This window comes from Salvelinus fontinalis, chromosome 6, assembly GCF_029448725.1.
Source record: "Salvelinus fontinalis isolate EN_2023a chromosome 6, ASM2944872v1, whole genome shotgun sequence".
NCBI classification, from domain to species: Eukaryota; Metazoa; Chordata; class Actinopteri; order Salmoniformes; family Salmonidae; genus Salvelinus; species Salvelinus fontinalis.
In genome coordinates this window covers 230,803-256,520 of record NC_074670.1, presented here as the reverse complement: position 1 = coordinate 256,520, position 25,718 = coordinate 230,803, and the positions used below count along the sequence as shown (strand labels likewise).

The 25,718-nt window shown below is 44.5% G+C and overlaps 1 protein-coding gene across 1 annotated transcript in view; it reads left to right on the top strand.

Annotated features, from left to right (window-relative positions):
* The first annotated feature begins 209 nt into the window (after positions 1-209).
* snrka (SNF related kinase a) overlaps positions 210-25,718 on the top strand; it is a 54,736-nt gene continuing 29,227 nt past the window's right edge. Inside the window, exons 1-3 of the mRNA XM_055924538.1 lie at positions 210-577; positions 1,893-2,567; positions 24,488-24,629. Of these exons, the coding sequence (XP_055780513.1) occupies positions 1,979-2,567; positions 24,488-24,629 (731 nt within the window). The 5' untranslated portion in view covers positions 210-577; positions 1,893-1,978. The remainder of the gene's footprint in view (positions 578-1,892; positions 2,568-24,487; positions 24,630-25,718) is intronic.

Sequence of the window (25,718 nt, the reverse complement as noted above, 5' to 3'; positions counted from 1 at the left end):
TTGACGTCAGAATTTAATGCGGCTGATGCCCAACCATAGAGAATGATAGAGGCCTAGTAGTGGCCAAAATGCTTTATTAGCATGGGCAGCGCCATTGAGGGCTTCCACCACTTTACTGTAGTCTACTGGGTGGGACTTCTAACTTCATGGACATGATTCCAACAGGGTCACCAGGAGGGATCAGTCAATCGTGAAGAAGAAACTGACTACTTTAAATTGGAGATAGTCTCAATGGTGCTGCCCATGCTGTCACAGACCCTATAATTGCACAGATACAAACATTGGTCTTCTATCTATCTCTATGTGTCAAACACACTTACGGCGCCGCCGCAACCGTTTCTGGGAGGAGAATGATTTCGATGAGAGCTGCAATTCAATCCCAGGAACGTTGCAATGCCTTGTTTCACTGATGAGGTTTGGGTATAGGCACCGTGTGAGTGTCATTGGTAATCGCAACAGAGGAGGATAAGATTCGCTAATAATAAACTTTATCGCGGGTAGAACGAAGGACATTATTTATCATCCAGTCTACTAGCTAGCTGAAGATTTCGGCTTGATGTTTACTGGAGAGAGAGTGGTAAGTCCGACCAGCCGTTGTTAGCTTGCTAGCTTGTAGCTAGGGTTAGTTATCAGTATATTTGAGGTTACGTTAGCTAAACTCACGTTAACCAACGTTCGTTCATACAATCATTTGAGGAAATTACAATTAGATCGGCGCCGCCAGCTGCGTTTATACAACGTCAAAATAGGTTGTTACCCAGTAATACCTAGCTAGTTAAGTAACTAACGTTTGCTAGCTACTGTTAGATAGCTAACGCGTTACTCGGTGAATGAACGAGGCACTAGTACGGTAACGTAGCTAACACAGGCCTATCAAGCTGTTTCTCTGTCTCATGTGATGGAAGCTTACGCGTTAACTAACTAGCCAACTGCTTTCGTGGACTAACTAACTAAAACATTAGCTAGCCAAGTATAATAATCTCTGTCAAATAGCTAGTTAACTAACTTTTAGCAACTTGAAATTGGCTAACTAGCTAGCTAAGTTAGTAAGCTAGCTACTGTACTGTATCTTGTCATGACAACCAAATCACCTGACCTGATCCCATTTAGCAATTGTGTGGTAGTTAAAATAATGTGTTAACTAAATACTTATCTATATGTAACTAGTAGTTATGTTCCCGTACAGTATTGGCTTCAGTTCATAGCTACATTGTCATTGTAGCTAGCTAGGTATTTAGTAATGTGTGGTGTATGTTATGGCTACATTTTCAAGAAGGAAATACTGTAGTGTCCATTGATTTATGAATGATGGAACGTCTTTGAGGCCCGAGTGTCTTTGAATATAACCCATGTGGGGTTAATGGCTGCATTAACTAAATCCTACCAGTTGAACCTGCAAATAAGCTAACACAATTCTCCTATCAGTCATAATTCCTTGCAACTTTGAAACTCAGTGGGTCTGTAAGGCTAAACATTACAGATATTAAATCAACCCTTTTGTAAGTTAATTTGGTGTTTTACTTCATGTCTACGAGCTTCACTGCTAGACCCTTGGCTTTGTTTTTGTTGAACAACAGAAACTCAGGGGTGTAATCATTACTCCAAACAGTCTCAAAACGTTCTGTTTTGCAATGAAATCTAGCGTTTCTACTGGACAGATTCAGGTAGGGCCCTAACTGTTTGCTGAACCTTCCCAATAGAAATGGTCATTTCTGTTGCGAACAGAACGTTTGGCAACTGTTTGAAGTAATGATTACACCCCAGTACAAATCTGTGAGAATGTTCCGCAATGAAGGTTTGAGTCAGGTGGTAGGCCTTATTTCCTTCAATTCACTTAAGTGAAGTTTTGTTCTGTTGATATTCTGATGTGATTTTCTCTCATTGTTACTTAGGAAGTGGACATCATGGGCACGACATTAACATCCAACGTGTTGAAGTAAAGTGGACCCACGAGACTGCTTAAAACCCATCCCCAGCCATGGCAGGCTTCAAGCGAGGGTATGATGGCAAGATTGCAGGGCTTTATGACCTGGACAAGACGCTGGGCCGGGGCCACTTCGCCGTGGTCAAACTGGCGCGCCACGTCTTCACGGGGGAGAAGGTGGCGGTCAAGGTCATAGACAAGACCAAGTTGGACACGGTTGCCACGGGTCACCTGTTCCAGGAAGTGCGTTGTATGAAGCTGGTGCAGCACCCCAACATTGTCCGGCTCTACGAGGTCATTGACACGCAGACCAAGCTCTACTTGATCCTGGAGCTGGGCGACGGAGGAGACATGTTCGATTACATCATGAAGCACGAGGAGGGCCTCAGTGAGGAGCTGGCCAAGAAGTACTTTGCCCAGATCGTCCATGCCATCTCCTACTGCCACCGGCTGCATGTGGTGCACCGTGACCTCAAGCCGGAGAACGTGGTGTTCTTTGAGAAGCAGGGAGTGGTGAAGCTCACTGACTTTGGCTTCAGCAACAAGTTTCAGCCAGGGAAGAAGCTCACCACCAGCTGTGGCTCGCTGGCTTACTCTGCCCCAGAGATCCTGCTGGGAGATGAGTACGATGCTCCGGCCGTAGGTAAGACATTCAAGCTTGTAGGCCTGGATACATTAGACGGATGACGTTTGACGCTGTCTGCCGTAGATTGTTTTTTGATTTGAACCTTTTATTCAACTAGGCAAGTCAGTTAACAACAAATTTTTATTTACAATGACGGCCTGCAAACAGTGGGTTAACTGCCTTGTTCAGGAGTACAATGACAGATTTTTACCTTGTCAACTCAGGGATTTGATCTAGCAACCTTTTGGTTACTGGCCCAACGCTCTAACCACTAGGCTATCTGTCTCCCCAGATAGCCTATCTCTTAGAGTCATAGTTCGATTGTATTGACCTGGGCTGGCTGTAATCTTTGGCACTTAGTCTAATAGGCATGTGTTGAAAACCCTTCTCAAGGTAATGGCCTTGTATCAGCAAGCTCACAACCCTGTGTCATGGGGCCATGGTGATTCTGTGAGATTGTTGCATGGACTTGAGAGCTAAGGATTGCAGAGTCTAAAAAATTGAGTTGTATGCTGACCTTTGACATTGCCTTACCGTAGCCTAGAAAGGATTACTTATGTGTATGTATGACGGTTTAGGCTGGTTTTGAACTTGCAATTTCAGAAGTGCAAGGTTATGTTGTAGCTAGGGAAGCAAGTAACTGCTATGTGTTGCTATGATACACAAGGCCAGTTCTCCTGGTGTTGGTGCCTAGAGTGTTTCATTGCACTTAATTAACTGGCTCATTGATTTCCTGTGTGGACTGACTGACTGTAGTGCATACAGCAGCAGCACTGACTTATCCAATAACCTCCCGTGTGCCAAACCACGCATTTACATATCAAATCATTTGTAAGATGATTACTTATATTCTATGATACAATCTATTTCTTTAACATTTCACTGTCCCAGACGTTTGAAAGGAGAGTCTGCAATACTCCCAATGTTATAAACACGCAAATCTCAAAATATAGGCCCTAGGCATGATAATGCCTTTCGATAAGCATTTGTGTTAGCCATTATTGCTTCCCCTATTTGACTGACTGTCACACTTGTAGGGTGTAACTGTAACCTGAGGAAACTGTGGTCACTCTATCTCTCTCACATACACACACACTGTTTCTTTGCAAAGAAGGACAGAGCATCTAATCTTACAGTAATAGGTCTGGGGCTGTGTGCAGCCTGTGTTGTGTTGTAATTGTCATGGTTGTGCGTCAGATGAAGGTCCCTAGGGAGGAGAAGAGAGAAGGCTGACTGCTGTTAATTGCAGCCCGGTTACAATCGCCGGCTCTAGGCAGAACAGTTAATCCATCCTTTGTTTGTACTGAACATCTAGTGCTGAAGCCCTGATTAAACATTTGACTATTGACATTGTGGGGTTGATTAAAATACATTTCTACATGATAGCCAGTGGAAGCCTCGCACACAATTTCTATGGTTTCCAGCATAGCCCTGCCAAATCAATATTCCATCCTGCAGCCTCTCTGTCCAGAGCTGTGTCACAGGCCCATCTCAATGCCTCTAATCCATCAATTCACCCTCTCACTGAACACACATTGAGCCAGCAGCAGTGTTGCCTGACCCTGGACTGGTGGGATGGATGAGCACTCAGAGTATAAGTGTGAGAGAGTAGAGCTTACCTATGACCCATGGCTCTGCTCCACTGTCTCGGGGCTCTGCTCCACTGTCTCGGGGCTCTGCTCCACTGTCTCGGGGCTCTTGGCTTGCGTACTGTTACGTTTTGGTGACTCTTGTCTGGGGACAATTAGTCAGAACTCCTGGGAGAGAGCCTAGCGAAAAAATAAAAATCTCTCACCTCCTCGCCCTCCATCGCCTATGATTGGTGCCGGAGGGCCAGGCAGAGTGAGCATCCTAAATGGCGTCCTATTCCCTATATTGTGCTCTACTTTTGACCAGAATCCCATAGGGCTCTATGCACAATATAGGGAACAGGTTGCTATTTGACACAGCCAGTGTGCAGCAAATGTTTTTGTAACTGCTCAGAGAACACCAAAGGTAGTATGAGGCCAGGAATGTGAATGAGCAAGAGTCATTGTACCAAAAGAGATAACTGTTGGGTATGTTATGATGAACACTTTTCTTGGAATGTGACCAATGAGAGAGAGAGACACACTACAGTCTACTGCCAGCCCTGTGGCTGTTTGTTGTCACTCTGCCATGTTTGTTCCTATGTAATGAGAGAACAGGGTGCTGGTGGTGTCAAGGAGGATTAGGTCAGTCTGCGAGAACAGGGTGGTGTATGGGCTTGGAGGTGTCAAGGAGGATTAGGTCAGTCTGACAGAACAGGGTGTTGTATGGGCTTGGAGGTGTCAAGGAGGATTAGGTCAGTCTGCGAGAACAGGGTGTTGTATGGGCTTGGAGGTGTCAAGGAAGATTAGGTCAGTCTGACAGAACAGGGTGTTGTATGGGCTTGGAGGTGTCAAGGAGGATTAGGTCAGTCTGACAGAACAGGGTGTTGTATGGGCTTGGAGGTGTCAAGGAAGCCCAGTCTGAGGATGATGCCACACCAATGCTGCATTCCAAATGGTAGGGGCTATAGTAGGGTGGGATTTGGTCCAGGCATCTGATGGAACAAGCTTACCTGACTGGTGTTGGTGACCTTGTACCACTCATGGTTAGACAATGCTCCTCAGAAATAACCTGTTGCATAAAAATGTAGAGAATGTTTTTTAAAGACATTTACTGTGACTATCAGCTGAGAGTATTTATATTCAACCTCTCTTTGAAAGGCAACGCACTGCAAATATTGTCTCCTGAAAAATCAACTAAATGTTGTGAGAATGCTTACTATGCAATGAATGTGCAGAGCCCAGTCACAGTGAAGTGGAGGAACAGGCTTGTTTAATTTGATGACTGAAGAGACAAATCGTGTGAGTGCTAATCAGAATGTTTATGGTCCCTCCCTGACGCACACTCAGCATGTTTTCAGCCTGTTCCCATTAATGCAGGTTCCACTAATGCTGTGAGGAACTTTCAGGTCTGATGTAGTCTAGCAGCTCTGCTCAGGATGATCTGGAAAGCCCAGCACTATAGAACGAGACGAGGGTGTGTCAATAGGTTCTTGACATTGAGCTTCCCAGTTACCACTGCGTCAAGTCATACAAGTGACTTACACTTCGTACAAGCTATTTTCAGGTCCGTGGGTCTGTACCCTCTTTGCTTTGACCCCTTGGATCTAAGTAGAGCCTTGATTTATGTCAGTGTCTCAGGTTCAATGGTATTTCTCACCTCCTAAAACCTTGACAGTAACCTTTCTCTCTGAGACCCCGAGCAGCAACCCCTCTCTCCATTCTGCCTGGCTGTGTGGCCAAGTTGGCAGGTTGTCCAGTACACACGTCATGGCTTAATGGATATAGACCTAGAACTGACCAGCCATCAGACCAGCCATCTATAAAGCTCTATTGGTCAGAGAGCAGCCATGCCAGAACTCAGAAAGAACAGAGCTCTTTGAGGTCTCTCTCTATGTGTCTGTGTAGTGTTACTGTTCAACGCCGGCCGGTGTGAATGTTCCCAGCTTCTCTCTCCCCGTGATCCGTTCAGCAGGCAGCTCCACTGCAGCGCTCCACTTGACAGCTCAGGTTCACATTGCCTGCCGCTGTGGATGTGACACTTCTGCTATTAATACATTTGTGGGACTTTTTCCAAAAGTTCAGCCTTTCTACTTTGGGCCCTGTCTCTACTGTACCAACCACATAGCTACTCAATTAATAGCCTCATCAAATGAAGTCCTCCACCACTTCATCTTATAGGCTACGTATTAAAAAGCAATGTATTACTACTTTGATTCATTCACGACTAGGGCTGGGAATTGCCAGGGACCTCACAGTAGTGTCAAGATACTTCGGTGGCGATACGATATGTATTGCGATTCTCACGGTTCTATATGTATTGCGATTCGATACTGCATTTAATATGAATAAATATATTTATTTATGATGATTTGATATTCCAGACATATTTCTCACTATTTGTCTAAGCCGAGCGCATGAGAGAAGTCATGGAAATGAAAGTGCTGAAAACATGTTGGCTCACTTGAAACATATTTTTATTTTACAAATCGATAGTTGTGAGTCAAATTATTGATATAGTATCGTCCATTTTAATATTTCGATATGTAACTGGATCATTTCCCCATCACTAATCACGACTGATCTTACATCATGATTCCCAGCTCTTCCATATTTTCATACATGAATGATTATCACTAATGAAACACATTTCAGTGTATAGTGTTGGAAATGACCCTCTCTCTCGCTCTGTGTTGTTAACTGAGGAAAAAGGCTTTCCTGGTGTGACCAGAAGAATACCCAGCTGACTGAGTGAACCAGTTCAACACTGTGATGGCACAGGGAGGGATGGGGGGATGCAGATGATTAACAGTAATTATTATTTTCACTGACCTGAGAGAAATGACTGAATGACTTTAGTTGCATCCCAAATGCCACTCTATTCCCTATTTAGTGCACTACTTTTGACCATGGCCCATAGGGTTCTGGTCATAAGTAGTGCACTATTCAAGAGAATAGGGTTCCATTTGGGATGCACAGGTTGAAGAATGAAGCACAGCAGCAACCATTTCCAATCGCCGCCTGTCCGTCTGCTGCCGTGAATTTTTCCATCAGTGGTGAATCCCACATTTGACCTCCAGATGAACCTTCTGTTGAATCTGTGTTAAGCACTGTGTGATGTGTCATGGGCAATGTGAAATGAGCCTTATGTTGGGGGCATTCATAATGTTATAGCCTACACTGATTATGCTATTACTTCGGGGTTTTGAAGTGGGAAACAATAAATGTTTATTTTTTTATTTATTTTTTTACACTGTCTCACGTTAAGACATTCCTCTCAGTATCTGTAGTATTATCAGCCTGCATACCAGACTTGTTTGCTATCATTCCACTCCTTGCCACTTGCCACTCCTTGTTATATGCCAAACAAAAATGTCCAAACTAAATCATTGCCTACTCCAAGTAACTTGTGATGCATTAACTTTTGAAAATAAGTCCTGTAAAATGTAGCCTAATGGGGACCATTGACAGAAGTACACAATATATACAGAAGTAAGTGGACACCCCTTCAAAATTGTGGATACGGCTATTTCAGCCACACCCGTTAGTGACAGATATATAAAATCGAGCACACGGCCATGCAATCTCCATAGACAAACATTTGCCGTAAAAAAGCCTTACTGAAGAGCTCAGTGACTTTCAACGTGGCATCGTCATAAGATGCCACCTTTCCAACAAGTCAGTTCGTCAAATTTATGCCCTGCAAGAACTGCCCCGGTCAACTGTAATAGATGTTATTGTGATGTGGAAATGTCTATGCATAACAGTTTCATGAAGTGGGTTTTCATGGCCGAACAGCCGCACACAAGCCTAATATCACCATGCGCAATGCCAAGCGTCGGCTGGAGTGGTCTAAAGCTCACCGCCGTTGGACTCTGAAGCAGTGGAAACGCGTTCTCTGGAGTGACGAATCATGCTTCACCATCTGGCAGTCCGACTGACAAATCTCGGTTTGGCGGATGCCAGGAGAACGCTACCTGCGCCAGTGCATAGGCTCCCTTGCTTCCAGTGAAGGGAATTCTAGACGATTCTGTGCTTCCAACTTTGTGGCAACAGCTTGGTGAAGACCCTTTCCTGTTTCAGCATGACGGTGCCCCCGTGCACAAAGCGAGTTTCAGACAGAAGTGGTTTGTTGAGATCGGTGTTGAAGAACTTGACTGGCCTGCACAGAGCCCTGACCTCAACCCCATTGAACACCTTTAGGATGAATTGGAACGCCAACTGCGAGCCAGGCCTAATCGCCGAACATCAGTGCCCGAACTCGGTAATGCTCTTGTGGCTGAATGGAAGCATGTCCCCGCAGCAATGTTCCAACATCTAGTGGAAAGCCTTCCCAGAAGAGTGATTCTATAGCAGCCTCCAAAGGGGGGACCAACTCCATCTTAATGCCCTCAATTTTGGAATGCGATGTTCGACGAGCAGGTGTCCGCATACTTTTGGTCATGTAGCGTTGTTCCTAAACCAGGCTTCATCTCCATCAGGAACAGCATTGCTCCTTGCCATTGCACTAGCAGTGACCATAATATCAGGGTCAGAGCCATGTCAACAGCTCAGATTGATCTGAGATCATCTCTGTAGTTAGAAACATAAAATCAGCATTCATGCAACATTTATTTTGTTGAAATATAATCTTTGATCTCTGAGATTAATTTTCATTAAAAACTTCATAGCAAAGGAGTGCTTTTGATTTGACGGGTGCATGTGCGCAGTTCGGTGTAAGATGACCGTTAGACCCAATTACGTGCTTCTGCACATGCGCTTAGCTAGCCAACGTCACCATGACTTCGCCTACAAGTGTTATCAGGGACCACTATGGAAAGATGACTCATGAACACGATGGCGTTCTCCGGTTTGCTGTACGACCCCTGTGTGCAACTGGCAAAGCAATAGATTTCTCAGGACATACCAAAAGCAGTAGGCCTAATTCTGGTATAGCAGCAGGCAGTGTGTTCTACTGTCCTGTAAATCACTCAACTGAATATCGTTTTTTTTTTTTTTTTTTTTTTATATATAAATTTTTATCCCATTTTTCTCCCCAATTTTCGTGGTATCCAATCACTAGTAATTACTACCTTGTCTCATCGCTACAACTCCCGTACGGGCACGGGAGAGACGAAGGTCGAAAGCCATGCGTCCTCCGAAGCACAACCCCACCAGCCGTACTGCTTCTTAACACAGCGCGCCTCCAACCCGGAAGCCAGCCGCACCAATGTGTCGGAGGAAACACCGTGTACCTGGCCCCCTTGGTTGGCGCGCACTGCGACCGGCCCGCCACAGGAGTCGCTGGAGCGCGATGAGACAAGGATATCCCTACCGGCCAAACCCTCCCTACCCCGGACGACGCTATGCCAATTGTGCGTCGCCCCACGGACCTCCCGGTCGCGGCCGGCTGCGACAGAGCCTGGGCGCGAACCCAGAGACTCTGGTGGCGCAGTTAGCACTGCGATGCAGTGCCCTAGACCACTGCGCCACCCGGGAGGCCCCTGAATATCTATTTTAACCAAAGATTCCTACCATAACTTGATCAAAGCAAGGAAATGAGTTCTCCCACTACTTTCACTCCATTTTTGTCTACAGCCACATCTCCCTGTTGTCCCTCTGTTTACACTGCACCTTCGCCCAGGGCTAAGAGCTTCCCTGGGCTCAGGGAGATTTTAACCTGGGGCTGAGATCACACTTGCACATTCTAAAGTGGGCTAGCACCAATCTTCGCGTAGGACTAGCTGGCTCTGCTCTGGAGCAGGGTTAGCACCGACTTTTCAGGGTTCACCCCAGAAACACGGTGCCAAAATAGCCAGTATGAAACGGGGTCAAGAACAACGCCTAGAATGCTCACTGTCCAATCACAAAATCTGCACTGTCACTTAATTGACATATGCCTGTAATTTGTTCTGAATATTATTTTGATAAGTAAATTCATACAATTTCATCCTTCCATTTGAGGACAAAAAACAACAAAATGCTTTCAACAGGGCAAAAACATTTGTTGCTATGCCTAATAAAAATGGTTGCTATGCAGCAGACTGGCTAACATCTCATTTAGCCAACTAAAGCTGCAAACTCTACAGCTGGAAGGGCAGAAAATGCTAAATTTGTCTCTTTTCAGAGCTTTTATTTACATTTTAATTGGCTTTATCCATGATGCTGATAATATTGTTGCGTGATTTTGCCTGGATCAGAAAAGTTTGTGTCGTTCATGCACAGCATTCTCTGTACAGTGGCAAGATACAAGTTTTGGTACAGTGCTTGGAATACAAGTGTGAATCCTTAGCCCAGGGTTAAAGCTTAGCCCAGGGTTAAGAAAGGCTTGTGTGAACACAGGCTAAGCTAGCCCAGGACCAGTCTCGTCTGGTCATAACATAGCCGGGGGCTAAGAACAATGCAGTTTGAAAAGGCCTCTTGTGAACCTGTCCAGAGAGGCTTGGATACCAAGCTAAACTCCTGGGTAGCTGCCCTCCTGCAGCAGTTTGTTAGTTCACTAATCTACCACAATATAACTCCTGATGCGCTCAACTGCACCTCAGGACCTTGTTTAGCTGAATCAGCTGTAAGTCTGTGGACTTCTATGTATGCCTCTGGAGGAATCTAGTCAATGTAGCAAGCCTTACATCACCTCTCGGAATGACTATAATCAGCATGTGTCTAACTGGTACCGTTGATACAATTTATTAATAGACTAGATACAAACAGCTAATCCTGGTGACCAATGTTCTAGTGTTAATTTATTGAGGCAAGCCGATCAGAGATGTCAAGGTGGTACCCAAGCATGTGCTATGCATAGTATATTAAACAACTACCAATAGACCTAAATTATTTAATCAAAGAATTACCCTGTAAAACGAGGAATGCGTTTACTCAATTCAACTAATATATAATTTATTAGTCATACAATAATTAACACTCAAACAATTGGTGTGCTTGAGATACATGGCGCATTACAGAATGAGACAAAGTAAATGACTATCACCAATAAGATAAGACTTAACATGGTTATACCTGTCCACTTCAGAATAATCTCTTAGAGAATCTCTGTCTGATACACACAGGAGTTTGGTAGCAAGTTCTTAAAGTATAAACATTCACTGCCCAAATTCACTGCTTATACTTGCATAACTTTATGAGCTGGATTGCCTGTTTTTGTCATTTTGTTTATTTTCTTTTGCGCTCGTTAGCATATTTAGCTAGCAGCCTCTATTTAAATTTGCTATTAGTTTATGCTAGTTTTGTTAGTATTCTTATAATAGATGACCAATGGGCTTTTTTTCTGTGTTTTTAGCTCCCCTTGTGTACCAAGATGGGAATACCGTACATCCCTGGATGAGAGAAACACATGAAGGTTGTGAGGATTCTCGATACCACACTGTCTAGCGAAAACCATGTGATGTGATTTGTTAACGTAGCTAGAACAGACTGTGGCACAAAGCAGCCTCCTAAATGTTTTCAGTCAGACATTCACACTTGCCATACAGACTTCAAATATGTAGCCAATACATTTTGAATCTAATAACATTGCTTGTGAACTTTAGAGCTGTAATGTTTTGACACTTTGGTTCTTGGCAAATACAAATGCATATTAGTAGTATTCATCGCTCCTGCTTGAGTCTATACATTCTGGGTGATGCGATACGTCTTCATTGGCTTTTTCTCTGGCAAGCTCTCATTTGGCTATTGCTGATCGTTCTAAAAACTAGTTGTTGCACATCTCACTACAAGAGCATTGCAGATTTTGTTGAGATAAAAACCAACGTGTTCAAAAATATCGGAACGTCTGGGACTGCTCAAAGACTGGATCGGTAGCTTGCATTAAACGAGGGTCAGTGACGTCCGCGCACCCGAGTAGGCAACGACGTGGAGATTTTGTCTCCGATCTCAACTTGTCTGGGACAGCTAAATCAGGAAGAAAATTGTGCAGTGTACGCCCGGGTTTAGGGTTGGCCACCTCTGGCTAATATACGAACTATGGGGTTAGAGGTCCGTGCTCTGTCTTTCTGCAGGATCCTATGTCACTACCAGCCCACTAGACTTTCAGTTTTTACTACCTACGTTCCCTGAAAGCTCTCCTCCTGTGAAGACCTTATTTACGGTCTGATTCCCATGGTGTGGCACCATATTTCCTGTATAGTGCACTTAATAGGGAATCTGGTGCCGTTTTGGGATGCATACGTTCTAATGGCTCAGACCTCAGATCAAATCGACTGATGTACCCTGACGTGGTGGGGTCTTCCTTGGCCCTAAGTCAGTCTGGGGGGTCAGTGTTTTACCAGCGTTCCATCCCGAGAAGAAATGATTTATTCTCCTGATTTAACCTGGTATTTCCTGCCCAAACCAGAAGTGTCATTCAATAGCATTATAAAGCATATACATAGGCCTATGTCTGCGTTTGATTAGAGATTTGATCGAAAATGAAAGCCTGACGCTACCTGAGCCTGATGAGCCCTACATTAAAGACTTTTTGAGCCCTACATTAAAGACTTTTTCATGAGCCCTAGCCCAAAAAAGCCCAAATGATTGTACCGTTAGCCTATATCATATATGTATTGGATATCTATACTGCACATTACGCACAACAGAAAAACATAAAAGCCTATAGATGTAGCTAGCTATATGCTCTGTTGGGTAAAGAAATGAAACTAGCCCCAGTAGGCTAATCTTTTTTTAGTGTGAACAGTTACAATAGAGTACAGTATTTTATGAACTGGAATTAGGAACATTGTTCAAATCATGATAACGCAGAAAAGAACATGCGGTTCTGGTGCAGCACAATGTGGCCTAACAAGTTACAAGTCTAGTAGGCTAGTGAATTAGATTTTAATAGGAAATATAATAGATTTGTATAATTTGTAGGCTGACGCATAATACCTGTTATGGCCTATCTCTCTAGTTGTGCTTTCTTCCTTCCTTGGTTTCAGCAGTTCAATTAAATACACTTTGTTGTCCTTATCTTCACCATTCTAATGACATCCTTTGTATAATGTAGGACTAGAATTAGATGCAGAAGGCTTTCACTTCTCTTCATGAAGATTGAATGGTTATGGGTCTGAATAAATAACTGCTATAGCCTATCGCCACCGCGCGTTCGCTCGTCTTTCAAACTACCCGCGAGTTCTATTTGATGCTGTGTTTAACATTCAGCAAACGAGCTTGCATCCCTCTTCCTTCAAATTGCCTATTGGTGTAAGAAATGCAAAAAAAATATGTCCAGCAAGCTATGCTAGTCTGGCTTTTCCTGCATGGGACTCCAAGAGCTGAGGACTTTTTTTAAGGAGAGAGGCCAGGGGAGCACAGGTACGTGAGTATTGTGCGAGCAACAGACAAAGGCTATAAATTAGAAGCTTATTATGCATAACGCATCATTAATTAGCTAAATATAAAGCTAATAGTGCATTGAATTGATTACCTGAAATAGGTAAGCCAGGACATCTAGAACAGGATGATCTATTTAGGATGTAATTGAACGGGGAGAGAGACAGAGTGCTAGCGCGTGCACTGATTTTAAAGCAACAATATTCAAGTGTTAGACCTTTTTTTTTTTTACTCTGCAACTGCAATAAAATAAATAAAATAAAAACTTTACAAAAAAATACGGTGACCCCTGAAAGTTGGATGTGTAAATTAGATGCTCATTCAGTCTTTAGTACTGTAGCATAGACTATGCTGCAGCAAATGTAGGCCTACCTGTGACACAAGAAGTTACCATGATAAGGTCTACATACTTAGTGAACTGCACTCCATACTGAGATGGGCTGTCTTGCCTCCCCCTCCCCGTAGCGTTGATGATTCATCATGTGGCGGGTGCAGAGAAGCCAAATTTAGTCACCGCATATAATTTAACAGTTCCATTTCACGCCATGTTGTTCATATACACTTCTCTGTTATTTATCCCGGGAAAAGGGAGTTGTTTTTGGCGGTAAATCTCAGTAACTGGGTTCCCGCCATTCAACCCTAGTCAGTGTTGCCTCTGCCCCTAGGCTTGATTCACTGACCTCAATGTCCACGAGCTGCAGCTCCTGCTCTGGTGATGGGCCTGGTTGGTTGGTTGATGGACTTGCTTGACAGGGGATGAGGTGGGGAGAGCAGTTCAGTCATGGCTGCTAATAGTGGCTGTTCACGTCTTAGGTTATCTGTGTGCTTCTTACGCTTGGGAGGTATCCAGATTGTCATGCCTTCATACCGACCTTCTGCCATACTCAGATATTCGGTAATACCGACACTGAACACAAGGGGTGCTGTTTTCAAATCCCACTGATACTAATCTGAAGGTTAGCAATGCTAACAAGTACATGTAGAATGCTAACTAAATGTTAACCAGTGCATTGCGAACATTTTAGTAGTTTCTGACCTAAACTATACGAGTAACAAAAAGGCTCAAGGCTCTTGATCCAGGAGGGGATTCTCTGCTGTTACCAAGCGAATGCTTGATGTTTGGAAGAAGCTAACTAGCTAATAAATTAGCAAACGAAATGTACAACTGCAGAGCATTTAGCACATTTTAGACCGTTAACTTAATAGCTGTAAGATATCTATCTGGCAAACATTTTAGTGGTGGAACTCCATAATGTAATTAAATCACCTGGCGCATGCTGCACAACAGTGAGTGACTCCCAAGGCTCACACCGCCCAAGTCTAATTCTTCTACTCCCTGCCAGTGATGACTTGCCAATTTTGTCGTCTTTATGCCAACTCAGTTGGATGCACTTAAACACCAACCACCACGTTATACACCAGGGACATTTGTGCTCAAGCTAAGTGGTGATCTCCACATCTCCTGGGGTCTCTGCTTTCTGTCATCAAGACAGGTGAGCTCTCCACATCTCCTGGGGTCTCTGCGCTCTCATCAAGACAAGTGGTGAGATCTCCACATCTCCTGGGGGCTCTGCTCTCTCTCAAGACAAGTGGTGAGATCTCCACATCTCCTGGGGGCTCTGCTCTCTCTCATCAAGACAAGTGGTGAGATCTCCACATCTCCTGGGGGCTCTGCTCTCTCTCATCAAGACACGTGGTGAGATCTTCACATCTCCTGGGGGCTCTGCTCTCTCTCATCAAGACACGTGGTGAGATCTCCACATCTCCTGGGGGCTCTGCTCTCTCTCATCAAGACAAGTGGTGAGATCTCCACATCTCCTGGGGGCTCTGCTCTCTCTCATCAAGACAAGTGGTGAGATCTCCACATCTCCTGGGGGCTCTGCTCTCTCTCATCAAGACACGTGGTGAGATCTCCACATCTCCTGGGGGCTCTGCTCTCTCTCATCAAGACACGTGGTGAGATCTCCACATCTCCTGGGGGCTCTGCTCTCTCTCATCAAGACACGTGGTGAGATCTCCACATCTCCTGGGGGCTCTGCTCTCTCTCATCAAGACACGTGGTGAGATCTCCACATCTCCTGGGGGCTCTGCTCTCTCATCATACTCATTATCTACATGTTTTACAGAGATTGAGCACTACTGATGCATAAGTGTCTTTCTGTGTGTGTGAGAGATACGTGGCTGTCTGCATTAATCAGGTTGCTCTGTTTTTTTGCCTCGCTGCTCTCAACATCTGTTACTCTTCATGTCACTCGCAGGAGGCAAACTACACACCCCAATTCCCCTGTTAACATTGGCACAGAAATCCTCTTCATAATCACTGCCTGCTGCTGTGCCTTGTGTTAAATCCTTTTGAGTGCTTGTCAATCATCACGTTGAAATGGAGCCAGGAAGATGTACAGTACATATAAGTATTCATCCCCTTTGGATTTATTCACATTTTATTGTTACAAAGTGGAATTAAAATTGATTTAATTGTTATTTTTTTTGTCAACAATCTACATAAAATACTCTAATGTAAAAGTGGGAGACAAATTCTAACATATGAAAAATTATACAGTAAACTAATCTAGCTTGATTAGTTAAGTATTCACCCACCTGAGTCAATACATCTTAGAAACACCTTTTGGCAGGTATTACAGCTGTGAATCGTTTGGGTTAAGTCTCTCTTAGAGCTCTGCATACCTGGATTGTACAATATTTAGACTTCAATTCTTCAAGCTCTGTCAAGTTGGTTGTTGATCATTACTAGACAGGTATTTTCTAGTCTTGACATAGATTTTAAAGCAGATTTAAGTCACTGTAATTGGGCCATGCATTAACATTCACTGTCTTAGTAAGAAACAGCAGTGTAAATTTGGCCTTGTGTTTTAGGTTATTCTCCTGCTGAAAGGTGACTTCATCTCCAACTGTCTGGTGGAACGCAGTCTGAACCAAGTTTTCCTGTAGGATTTTGCCTGTGGTTAGTTTCATTCTGGGGGTTTTATTCCTGGAAAATCCCTAGTCCTTGCCAATGACAAGCATACCCATAACATGATGCAGCCACCACCATGCTTGAAATATATAGAGAGTAATAATCAGGAATGTGTTGTTGGATTTGCCCCAACCAACATGTTGTATTCAAAACAAAAAGTTAATTCCTTTTGTCAAATGTTTTGCATTATTACTTTAGTGCCTTGTTGCAAATTGGATGCTTTTTATTCTGTACAGACTTCCTCCTTTTCACTCAATCATTTAGGTTAGTATTGTGGAGTAAATACAATGTTGTTGATCCATCCTCAGGTTTCTACCGTTCACAGCCATCTGTTCATGTTTTAAAATCACCCCTGGCCTCATTGTGAAATCCCTAAGCAGTTTCCTTCCTCTGCTGGCATCTCCGTTAGGAAGGATGCCTGTATCTTTGTAGTGACTGGGTGTAGTGATACACCATCTACAGTGTAATTAATAACTTCACCATGCTCAAATGGATATTCAATGTCTTCTTTTTTTTCTTTTTCTTTTTACATCCATACAGTAACTGAAGGCACAAAACATTTTTAGTGTTATTTTAGATCCAATGTGCTCTGTTACTTCATGTATCTTGTGAAGATTACTACTAGTCTGCCTCAAAGCTCTGACTCTGGCGTGTTCTGACAATCCCGGTCATCATGTATGTACGGTGCTGGGGGGGTCGCAATGGGATCATTTGCTCATTTCAGAGACATTTAAGGAGAGGGGGAAACGCCCCATGGAACTTGAAACTCAGCCTTTTTCATTTCTACATTTTCAAAAGATGTCAAATCTTGAGTTTTGCACTCCTGTCTCTCTCTGCATGCACATATGACCCTGAGATAAACAAGTTCAGTTGTGAGCACCGAGGAGAATGTGTTGGTGTTCTACTTCAGTGGTTGCCAACCAATGTTCCCTGTAAGCTGTGAGTGTGCACGCAGCAGTCAGAGAGCGCTGAAGAAATATCAGCCCATGGTGACAAGCATGAGATTGAACTTCACTCAACTTTCTAGAGTTTTCCCTGTTAACGCTATCAATGTTTCTCTTTTACTGTTGAGTTAACACTGTCAACGTTTCCCTTTTACTGTGGCAATCAACGTTCCCCTTAACTGTGGCAATTGTGATTGAATCAGCGCAATAATAGCCACTGTCAATGCAACAAAACAAATTATGCAAGAGATTTTGTTGTAGGTAGGAGTAGGTTTCTATTGGGCACAACTCTGCTTGTACTCTACACAGACCGATGTGGCTTAACCAATCAGATCTGCAGTAGGCCTATATGCAAATAGACCATTGCCATATATGGATCTGTGTTTATGACTGTGGTCGAGTAGATGTGCTTGTTTTGAGATCAAAGCAAGAGCTGCATATAGCCACGTGTGCACATTTTGTTCATATCTTTTGCTAGTTAGTGAGTTATTAGCCCAGTTAGAGAGAATTTATAGTCAGCAATAGGGGAGTGATTTGCTTCCTACAAGAGCACAGAACGTGTACATTTCTAGACGTCTTTAAAAATGAGTCGGATTTAAAGAGTTCTTTTATTTTGTCTTACATTTTTATATTTATTTCGATTTAACTAGGCAAGTCAGTTAAGAACAAATTTCTTATTTACAATGGCGGCCAAACCCTAACCAGGACGACGCCGGGACAATTGTGCTCCACCCTATTGAACTTTCAATCACGGCCAGTTGTGATACAGCTGGAATCGAACCGGGGTCTGTAGTGACACATCTAGCACTGAGATGCAGTGCCTTAGACTGCTGCGCCACTCGGGAGCATAGTTGTATTTTGAGACAGGCTTGAATAAGCTAAGTAGGCAATAGGCCGTGGGTAGCATAATTTGTCTGATTCTCTGTAATAATGGTATGGGAATAATAATGCATTTTATTTTGTATACTGGTTTCTTGCAACAAACTACATTTTCAGTCCCCTCGTTTGTCTAAAGGACAAGTGGATAAACAGGTTAATATCAAGCCCGTCATGTTTTTTTCAAAAGCCTCATGGAATGTGGGTCTACATTGAACACCACACATTGGCTGCTACTATAGGCTGAATGATAGAACAGCTATTTCCATGTTAAAATGTTATGGGATACACTTTCTCCATTGTTTCTGATGGTAGGCCACTGATAGGCCACTGTTAACTGTAACTTAAAGCGGAGACAGCTTCAGTGTCACAGTTAACGTGTGCTGGAAGTTACACAGAATTTTCACAATGTTCAAGTTTGCGCTCAGCAGACCTGAAATTTGCTCAGGACCGGAAAAAATGTGAGGGCTGTTCCCAATCCCGGTCCTCCAGTACCACCAACAGTACACGTTTGTTATTGTAGCCCCGGACAAACACACCTGATTCAACTTGTCAATTAATCATCAGGCCCTCAATGAGTTGAATCAGGTGTGTTTGTCCGGGGCTACAATAACAAATGTGTACTGTTGGTGGTACTGGAGGACCGGAGTTGGAACCACTGCTCTACTTGAACAAAGCATTGATAAGGAGCTTCACAATACAGCAGCTCTGTATCCTATTTCAGTGTTAAAGGACAGGTCCACATACCTTGCTGGCACTATAAAAATGAGCCACTTGTCAACACTGAATGATTGTCTGTCTGACTGGGGATATTTGCACAATTCTCGAGGTTATTGATTGACAATACTTAGGCTAAGACAAGATGCAAATACTGAAAATCCCACTGCCTCTTCAGACCGCCTACGTTCAACTAGGTCTGTTGTTTAGAGTTTAATGTCAACAGTCCCCTTAGCCATTCTAACACAGCCCTGTCTATTTTTAAGACCGAAGCCTGATATGGAAACACGCTGGAGACGACAAGGAGAGGTACTGTGGCAGGGACAGGCTGGCAGGCTGTGGCTGACTTCAAGTGTCTCAGTAAGAGACCTGGGCCAGCAACAGCTCTAGATTTGTCACCAACAGGTCCATTTCTAGCAGGGTCACTGGTCTTGAAGGGGAAGAGGTAATACTGAATCTGAAGTGTTCTTCCAGTTGACACGTTGTGTGCATGTGTAGCAGACAGACAGTAAACGCGGACTTAAGGAAGTTGAAACACAACCTTCTACCTGACTCATTCAGTTGAACCCACATTGCAGTATTTATGCAATAGTGTGCAGCCTTAACATAGATCTAGCTTTTTCCCCCATGGTCAAAATAAATTCACAGAAGGGTTCTGGTTACTGTGGAAATAGGTACTCTTCCTACAGGTACTGACACCCACAGTTTTTGGTCAAATAATGTGTGCGTCTTCCTGCGGGTCCTAGCTAGTTTGTAGACAGGCAGTATAAACAGTGACACGGCAGGTTGGATTGAATCTGCCGCTCCTCCACGGACAGAGATAGGAGAGTTGCAGGGAGTCATTTCTGTACAGGGCTCAGTCTGGGTTCAGGATGTCTGATCTGGGTCACAGCATGGAAATCTTCTCTTTTTGATGATGGGAAAATAAAGTTGACTGCATGTGTGATTGGCATGATGTGAAGCCAAGCACGGATTCAGAACGTTGTGTTCTATTTCCTGTAATGAAGCAATGGGCCTCCTGATTGCAATGCATGGCTTTCCTGCAAATCTCATTGGAGCTCATCTCTGTTGCTACTGTTCTCGCATCTCACGACTAATATAAATATATACACACACACACACACTGAGAAATAAACATTGCAGAGGCATCAAGGCCCCCCAGAAGGGTCAGGGTTGTTTTCTGTCTCACTATACAGTAAATGTAACCACAGGCTAGTGGGTTGGATGCAGAATGACAGAGATATGCTGAAGCTAGGTTAGCATATAGGCTATTGTCTGATTTTTAATCTGAAAAAACAATATCCTTGGTACAAAAGTGTCGCCGTTTTGAGCAAAAACATTTTACTGCACTCAAACTAGCAGCCTGGTTTGCTGGGACAGGGTCTTTAAACTGGCTGCTAGTGAGTCTTGGTGGTGGTGGCATACAGAGAGCCTGATTCCCAGTCGGTGCAGAGAGGGAGAGAGAGTAGTTCACCAGCCTATTAGAGGATGGGGAGCCAACCCCACCACCGTCTAGGCTCCGCCCAGTCCCCAACAACTACATGTTCTGCTGTTCAGAGGAAATGGAAAAGACAGCCAGCGACTTCCGTCCATCAACTCCTCCACATTTTACGTGATTGGTTGAACAGTGCAGAAGATAACCTCTCAGCAGTTAAAAAAAAACATGTAATTATATATATATATATATATATAATTACATGTTTTATTTTGTTGGTACTAGTATGTAGGGAATCAGGTGTTTATTTTACGCCTGCTACATTAGGTTACCGCTGCCTAATAAAGCACACTAGCTGCCATGTAGCAAATCCTCATTGTGAGAACACCAAAACAGCGTTTGATTTAGGATTTGTTGACACATGCCATTGGAACACTGAGTACTCATTGACATCGTGGGGACCGTCCCCTTAAAACACCATGGTAATATTTCATCAGCCAGGCTCGTGGTGGGGATGGAGGCTTGATGTGCATCATGGCTACTGCAGACTGTATCCCTCATCTCCAACCGTCCGTCCGTACATACGTCTCCTCCTTCCGTCCATCCATTCCCTCCCACCATCTCTTCCCTCCCTCCATCCCGCTGCAGCTTGCTGAGGTGGAATAGGAGCTCCTGGATGCCTCTCTAGAGGCAGCAGTAATAATATGACCGCAGCTTTAACAGGGAGGCGGGCCCTCATCTCATTGAGAAATAAGAAGGAGCCCTGTGGACTAGTTTCACCTTCCTCCCTGGAGCTGCTGGCATCAGACATCAACAGGAGATTTGAATGATACAACACATCACAGAAGACCCAGCAGATACACAACTACAAGCAGCCTCTGACACCTTTTGCTGTTGGTCAGTCAACCCTCCTCAGTGACACATGGACCTCTGCAACATTCCTACATCCTGTGACCTAGTTAACAGTTCCATTACATGACACTTTCAAATCCTCAGATGAACAGGTTGTTGGACCCAGGAGCATTTGAAAGTGTTTTGTGGGCTAGCTACAGTTATTTTTGTTTTTGTATCTTTAACTGGCACTGTTTGTGCAATGAGGGCTAGGCTATACGCTGCAACTTAGTTCAGTTTTTGAGGGCATCTAGGCTTAATGAGAATTATTTAAAATCCTCATTGTAATTGTAATCTCTGTTTTTAAGTGCTTTTTGCAAGTATCTGACTGACTAATTCTGAGACAAGCTGGGAATTAAAGATAGAGTATGTGTTTATGTAATAATGAATTCCTTATTCCGAGTCGGGTTGAATCACAGCTGCACTTAAATAACTGACTTCAGTATCAGCTCTGACAGGCGGATTTCAGAAGTCCCTATGGGCCCTAGTCAAAAGTAGTGCACTATATAGGGACTAGGGCCCTAGTCAAAAGTAGGACACTATATAGGGACTAGGGCTCTGGTCAAAAGTAGTGCACTATATAGGGACTAGGGGGCTAGTCAAAAGTAGGACACTATATAGGCACTAGGGCTCTGGTCAAAAGTAGTGCACTATATAGGGACTAGTGTCATTTGGAAAGCAATCTCTACGTTTACTTCTGCCCGGCAGAGCTGACGACACATCTCTACGTTTACTGATGACGACACATCTCTACGTTTACTGCTGCCCGGCAGAGCTGACGACACATCTCTACGTTTACTGCTGCCCGGCAGAGCTGACGACACATCTCTACGTTTACTGCTGACGACACATCTCTACGTTTACTGCTGCCCGGCAGAGCTGACGACACATCTCTACGTTTACTGCTGCCCGGCAGAGCTGACGACACATCTCTACGTTTACTGCTGACGACACATCTCTACGTTTACTGCTGACGGCACATCTCTACGTTTACTGCTGCCCGGCAGAGCTGACGACATCTCTACGTTTACTGCTGACGACACATCTCTACGTTTACTTCTGCCCGGCAGAGCTGACGACACATCTCTACGTTTACTGCTGACGACACATCTCTACGTTTACTTCTGCCCGGCAGAGCTGACGACACATCTCTACGTTTACTGCTGACGACACATCTCTACGTTTACTGCTGACGACACATCTCTACGTTTACTGCTGACGACACATCTCTACGTTTACTGCTGACGACACATCTATACGTTTACTTCTGCCCGGCAGAGCTGACGACACATCTCTACGTTTACTGCTGACGACACATCTCTACGTTTACTTCTGCCCGGCAGAGCTGACGACACATCTCTACGTTTACTGCTGACGACACATCTCTACGTTTACTGCTTCCCGGCAGAGCTGACGACACATCTCTACGTTTACTGCTGACGACACATCTCTACGTTTACTGCTGCCCGGCAGAGCTGACTACACATCTCTACGTTTACTGCTGACTACACATCTCTACGTTTACTGCTGACTACACATCTCTACGTTTACTGCTGCCCGGCAGAGCTGACGACACATCTCTACGTTTACTCTGCCCGGCAGAGCTGACTACACATCTCTACGTTTACTGCTGACGACACATCTCTACGTTTACTGCTGCCCGGCAGAGCTGACGACACATCTCTACGTTTACTGCTGCCCCGCAGAGCTGACGACACATCTCTACGTTTACTGCTGCCCGGCAGAGCTGACGACACATCTCTACGTTTACTGCTGACGACACATCTCTACGTTTACTGCTGCCCCGCAGAGCTGACGACACATCTGGAACTCTAGTTCAGGTTTATTTAGCTAGTGATCAAATCAAATTTTATTAGTTATATGAGACGAATACCTTGGGTGTAGACCTTACAGTGAAATACTTACTAACGAGCCCCTAACCAACAATGCAGATAAAAAAATAAGAGATACAAGTAATTAAAGAGCAGCAGTGAAATAACAATAGTGAGACTATATAGAGGGGGGTACCGGTACAGAGTCAATGTGTGTGGGCACCGGTTATTTGAGGTAGTATGTACATATAGGTAGAGTTATTAAAGTGACTATGCATAGATGAGTAGCAGTGGTGGGATGGGGGGGGTGCACTGCAAATAGTCTGGGTAGCCATTTGACTAGATGTTCAGGAGTCTTATGGCTTGGGTGTAGAAGCTGTTTAGAAGCCTCTTGGACCTAGACTTGGTGCTCCGGTACTGCTTGCCGTGTGGTAGCAGAGAACCGTTTTGAGGATCTGAGGACCCATGCCAAATCTTTTCAGTCTCCTGAGGGGGAATAGGTTTTGTCATGCCCGCTTCACGACTGTCTTGGTGTGCTTGGACCATGTTATTTTGTTGGTGATGTGGAAACCAAGGAACTTGAATCTCTCAACCTGCTCCACTGCAGCCCCGTCGATGAGAATGGGGACGTGCTCTGTCCTCTTTTTCCTGTAGTCCACAATCATCTCCTTTTGTATTAATCAAGTTGAGGGAGAGGTTGTTGTCCTGGAACCACACGGCCACCTTATAGGCTGTCTCATCGTTGTCATCGGAAAATGTAATGATGGTGTTGGAGTCGTGCCTGGCCATGCATTCATGAGTGAACAGGGACTAAAGGAGGGGACTGAGCACGCACCCCTAAGGGGCCCCCGTGTTGAGGATCAGCGTGGCAGATGTGTTGTTACCTACCCTTACCACCTGGGGGCGGCCAGTCAGGAAGTCCGGGTTGCAGTTGGTGTTTAGTCTCAGGGTCCTTAGCTTAGTGATGAGCTTTGAGGGCACTATGTTGTTGAACGCTGAGCTGTTGTCAATGAATTAGCATTCTCACATAGGTGTTCCTTTTGTCCAGGTGGGGAAGGGCAGTGTGGAGTGCAATAGAGATTGCATCATCTGTGGATCTGTTGGGGCGGTATGCAAATTGGAGTGGGTAACCACAGTGATGTTGAGCTGGGGTGTTTGGGGTCTGTGTGGTTAATTCCCCCCCCCCCCCCACACACACACACATACACACTATTTGATTTTGAATCACCAAGGTAGTCGCAGCAGGGGGAATCCAGACTGTTTAGCCCAGGCCAGCAGAATCCCAGGGCTGACAGAACACAGTGCTCTGAACCTACAGATGGTTCTACAGTACCCAGCCAGGTTCTAGTGTAGCAGAATGATCCATTCACCTTCTCTCTCTCCTCTTCCTCCTGTTAGATATCTGGAGTCTTGGTGTGATCCTGTTCATGCTGGTGTGTGGACAGCCCCCCTTCCAGGAGGCCAACGACAGTGAGACCCTCACCATGATCATGGACTGTAAATACACTGTACCCACCCACGTCTCCAACGCCTGCAAAGAGTGAGTCCCGCACACATGTATACACATCCTAATTAACAAGTATTCTCCAGAACAGATGCTGACCTCTGTCTATCAACCTTGGTTATGTAACAGATGAGCTGTAAACATATGAATAGGAGCCAGACCTCTGACTACCACATCTCTCCTTTGTGTTAAGCCTGAACGTCTGTCTGGACACCAGTCAACACTCTGTGGTCTGGAAGGATGCCAGTCAGATCTGTGCACATCCAATCATTGGCAGTTGACTTTTCTTCTGGCACTTCTCTGAGCTTCCTGAATCAGGATGGTCCTGACAGATAAATATGTCCGCTGCTATTCCCATAGCTTTGGATTGACCCCGGAGTTGATGCTTATCGCTCTAGATTGAGTTCTAGTTGAGTTCAGGGAGGGGGGTAATAAACGGAGCCAGTGTTTGACTCCAGTAAAAGGTCATGTCTCTACTAGCTACTCTCATTGTTTATCTTTCCATCTCAGTATTTTTAGACTCAGGAAATGTGCTGCTGCTATCTTTTTCATTTGAACAAATGATTTACTGTGATTTATACTGTGGGCTAAATGAGGACTGCACAGCCACATAGAATATAGGCCTGACAGCCCTCCATTTACTCTCTGAATTTGCTGTCTCTTTCTAGCAAAGCATAACAGCAGTTTATTTGTCATATGCCCATGATAACAGTGTAGGGGAGAGTCCATCTGCTCTGTTTGAACTAGACCACAGTCTGTAAAGACCAGGCCTGGTTCTATGTTCCCCAGCAGAACAGACAGTCTGTAAAGACCAGGCCTGGTTCTATGTTCCCCAGCAGAACAGACAGTCTGTAAAGACCAGGCCTGGTTCTATGTTCCCCAGCAGAACAGACAGTCTGTAAAGACCAGGCCTGGTTCTATGTTCCCCAGCAGAACAGACAGTCTGTAAAGACCAGGCCTGGTTCTATGTTCCCCAGCAGAACAGACAGTCTGTAAAGACCAGGCCTGGTTCTATGTTCCCCAGCAGAACAGACAGTCTATAAAGACCAGGCCTGGTTCTGTTTCCCAGCAGAACAGACAGTCTGTAAAGACCAGGCCTGGTTCTATGTTCCCCAGCAGAACAGA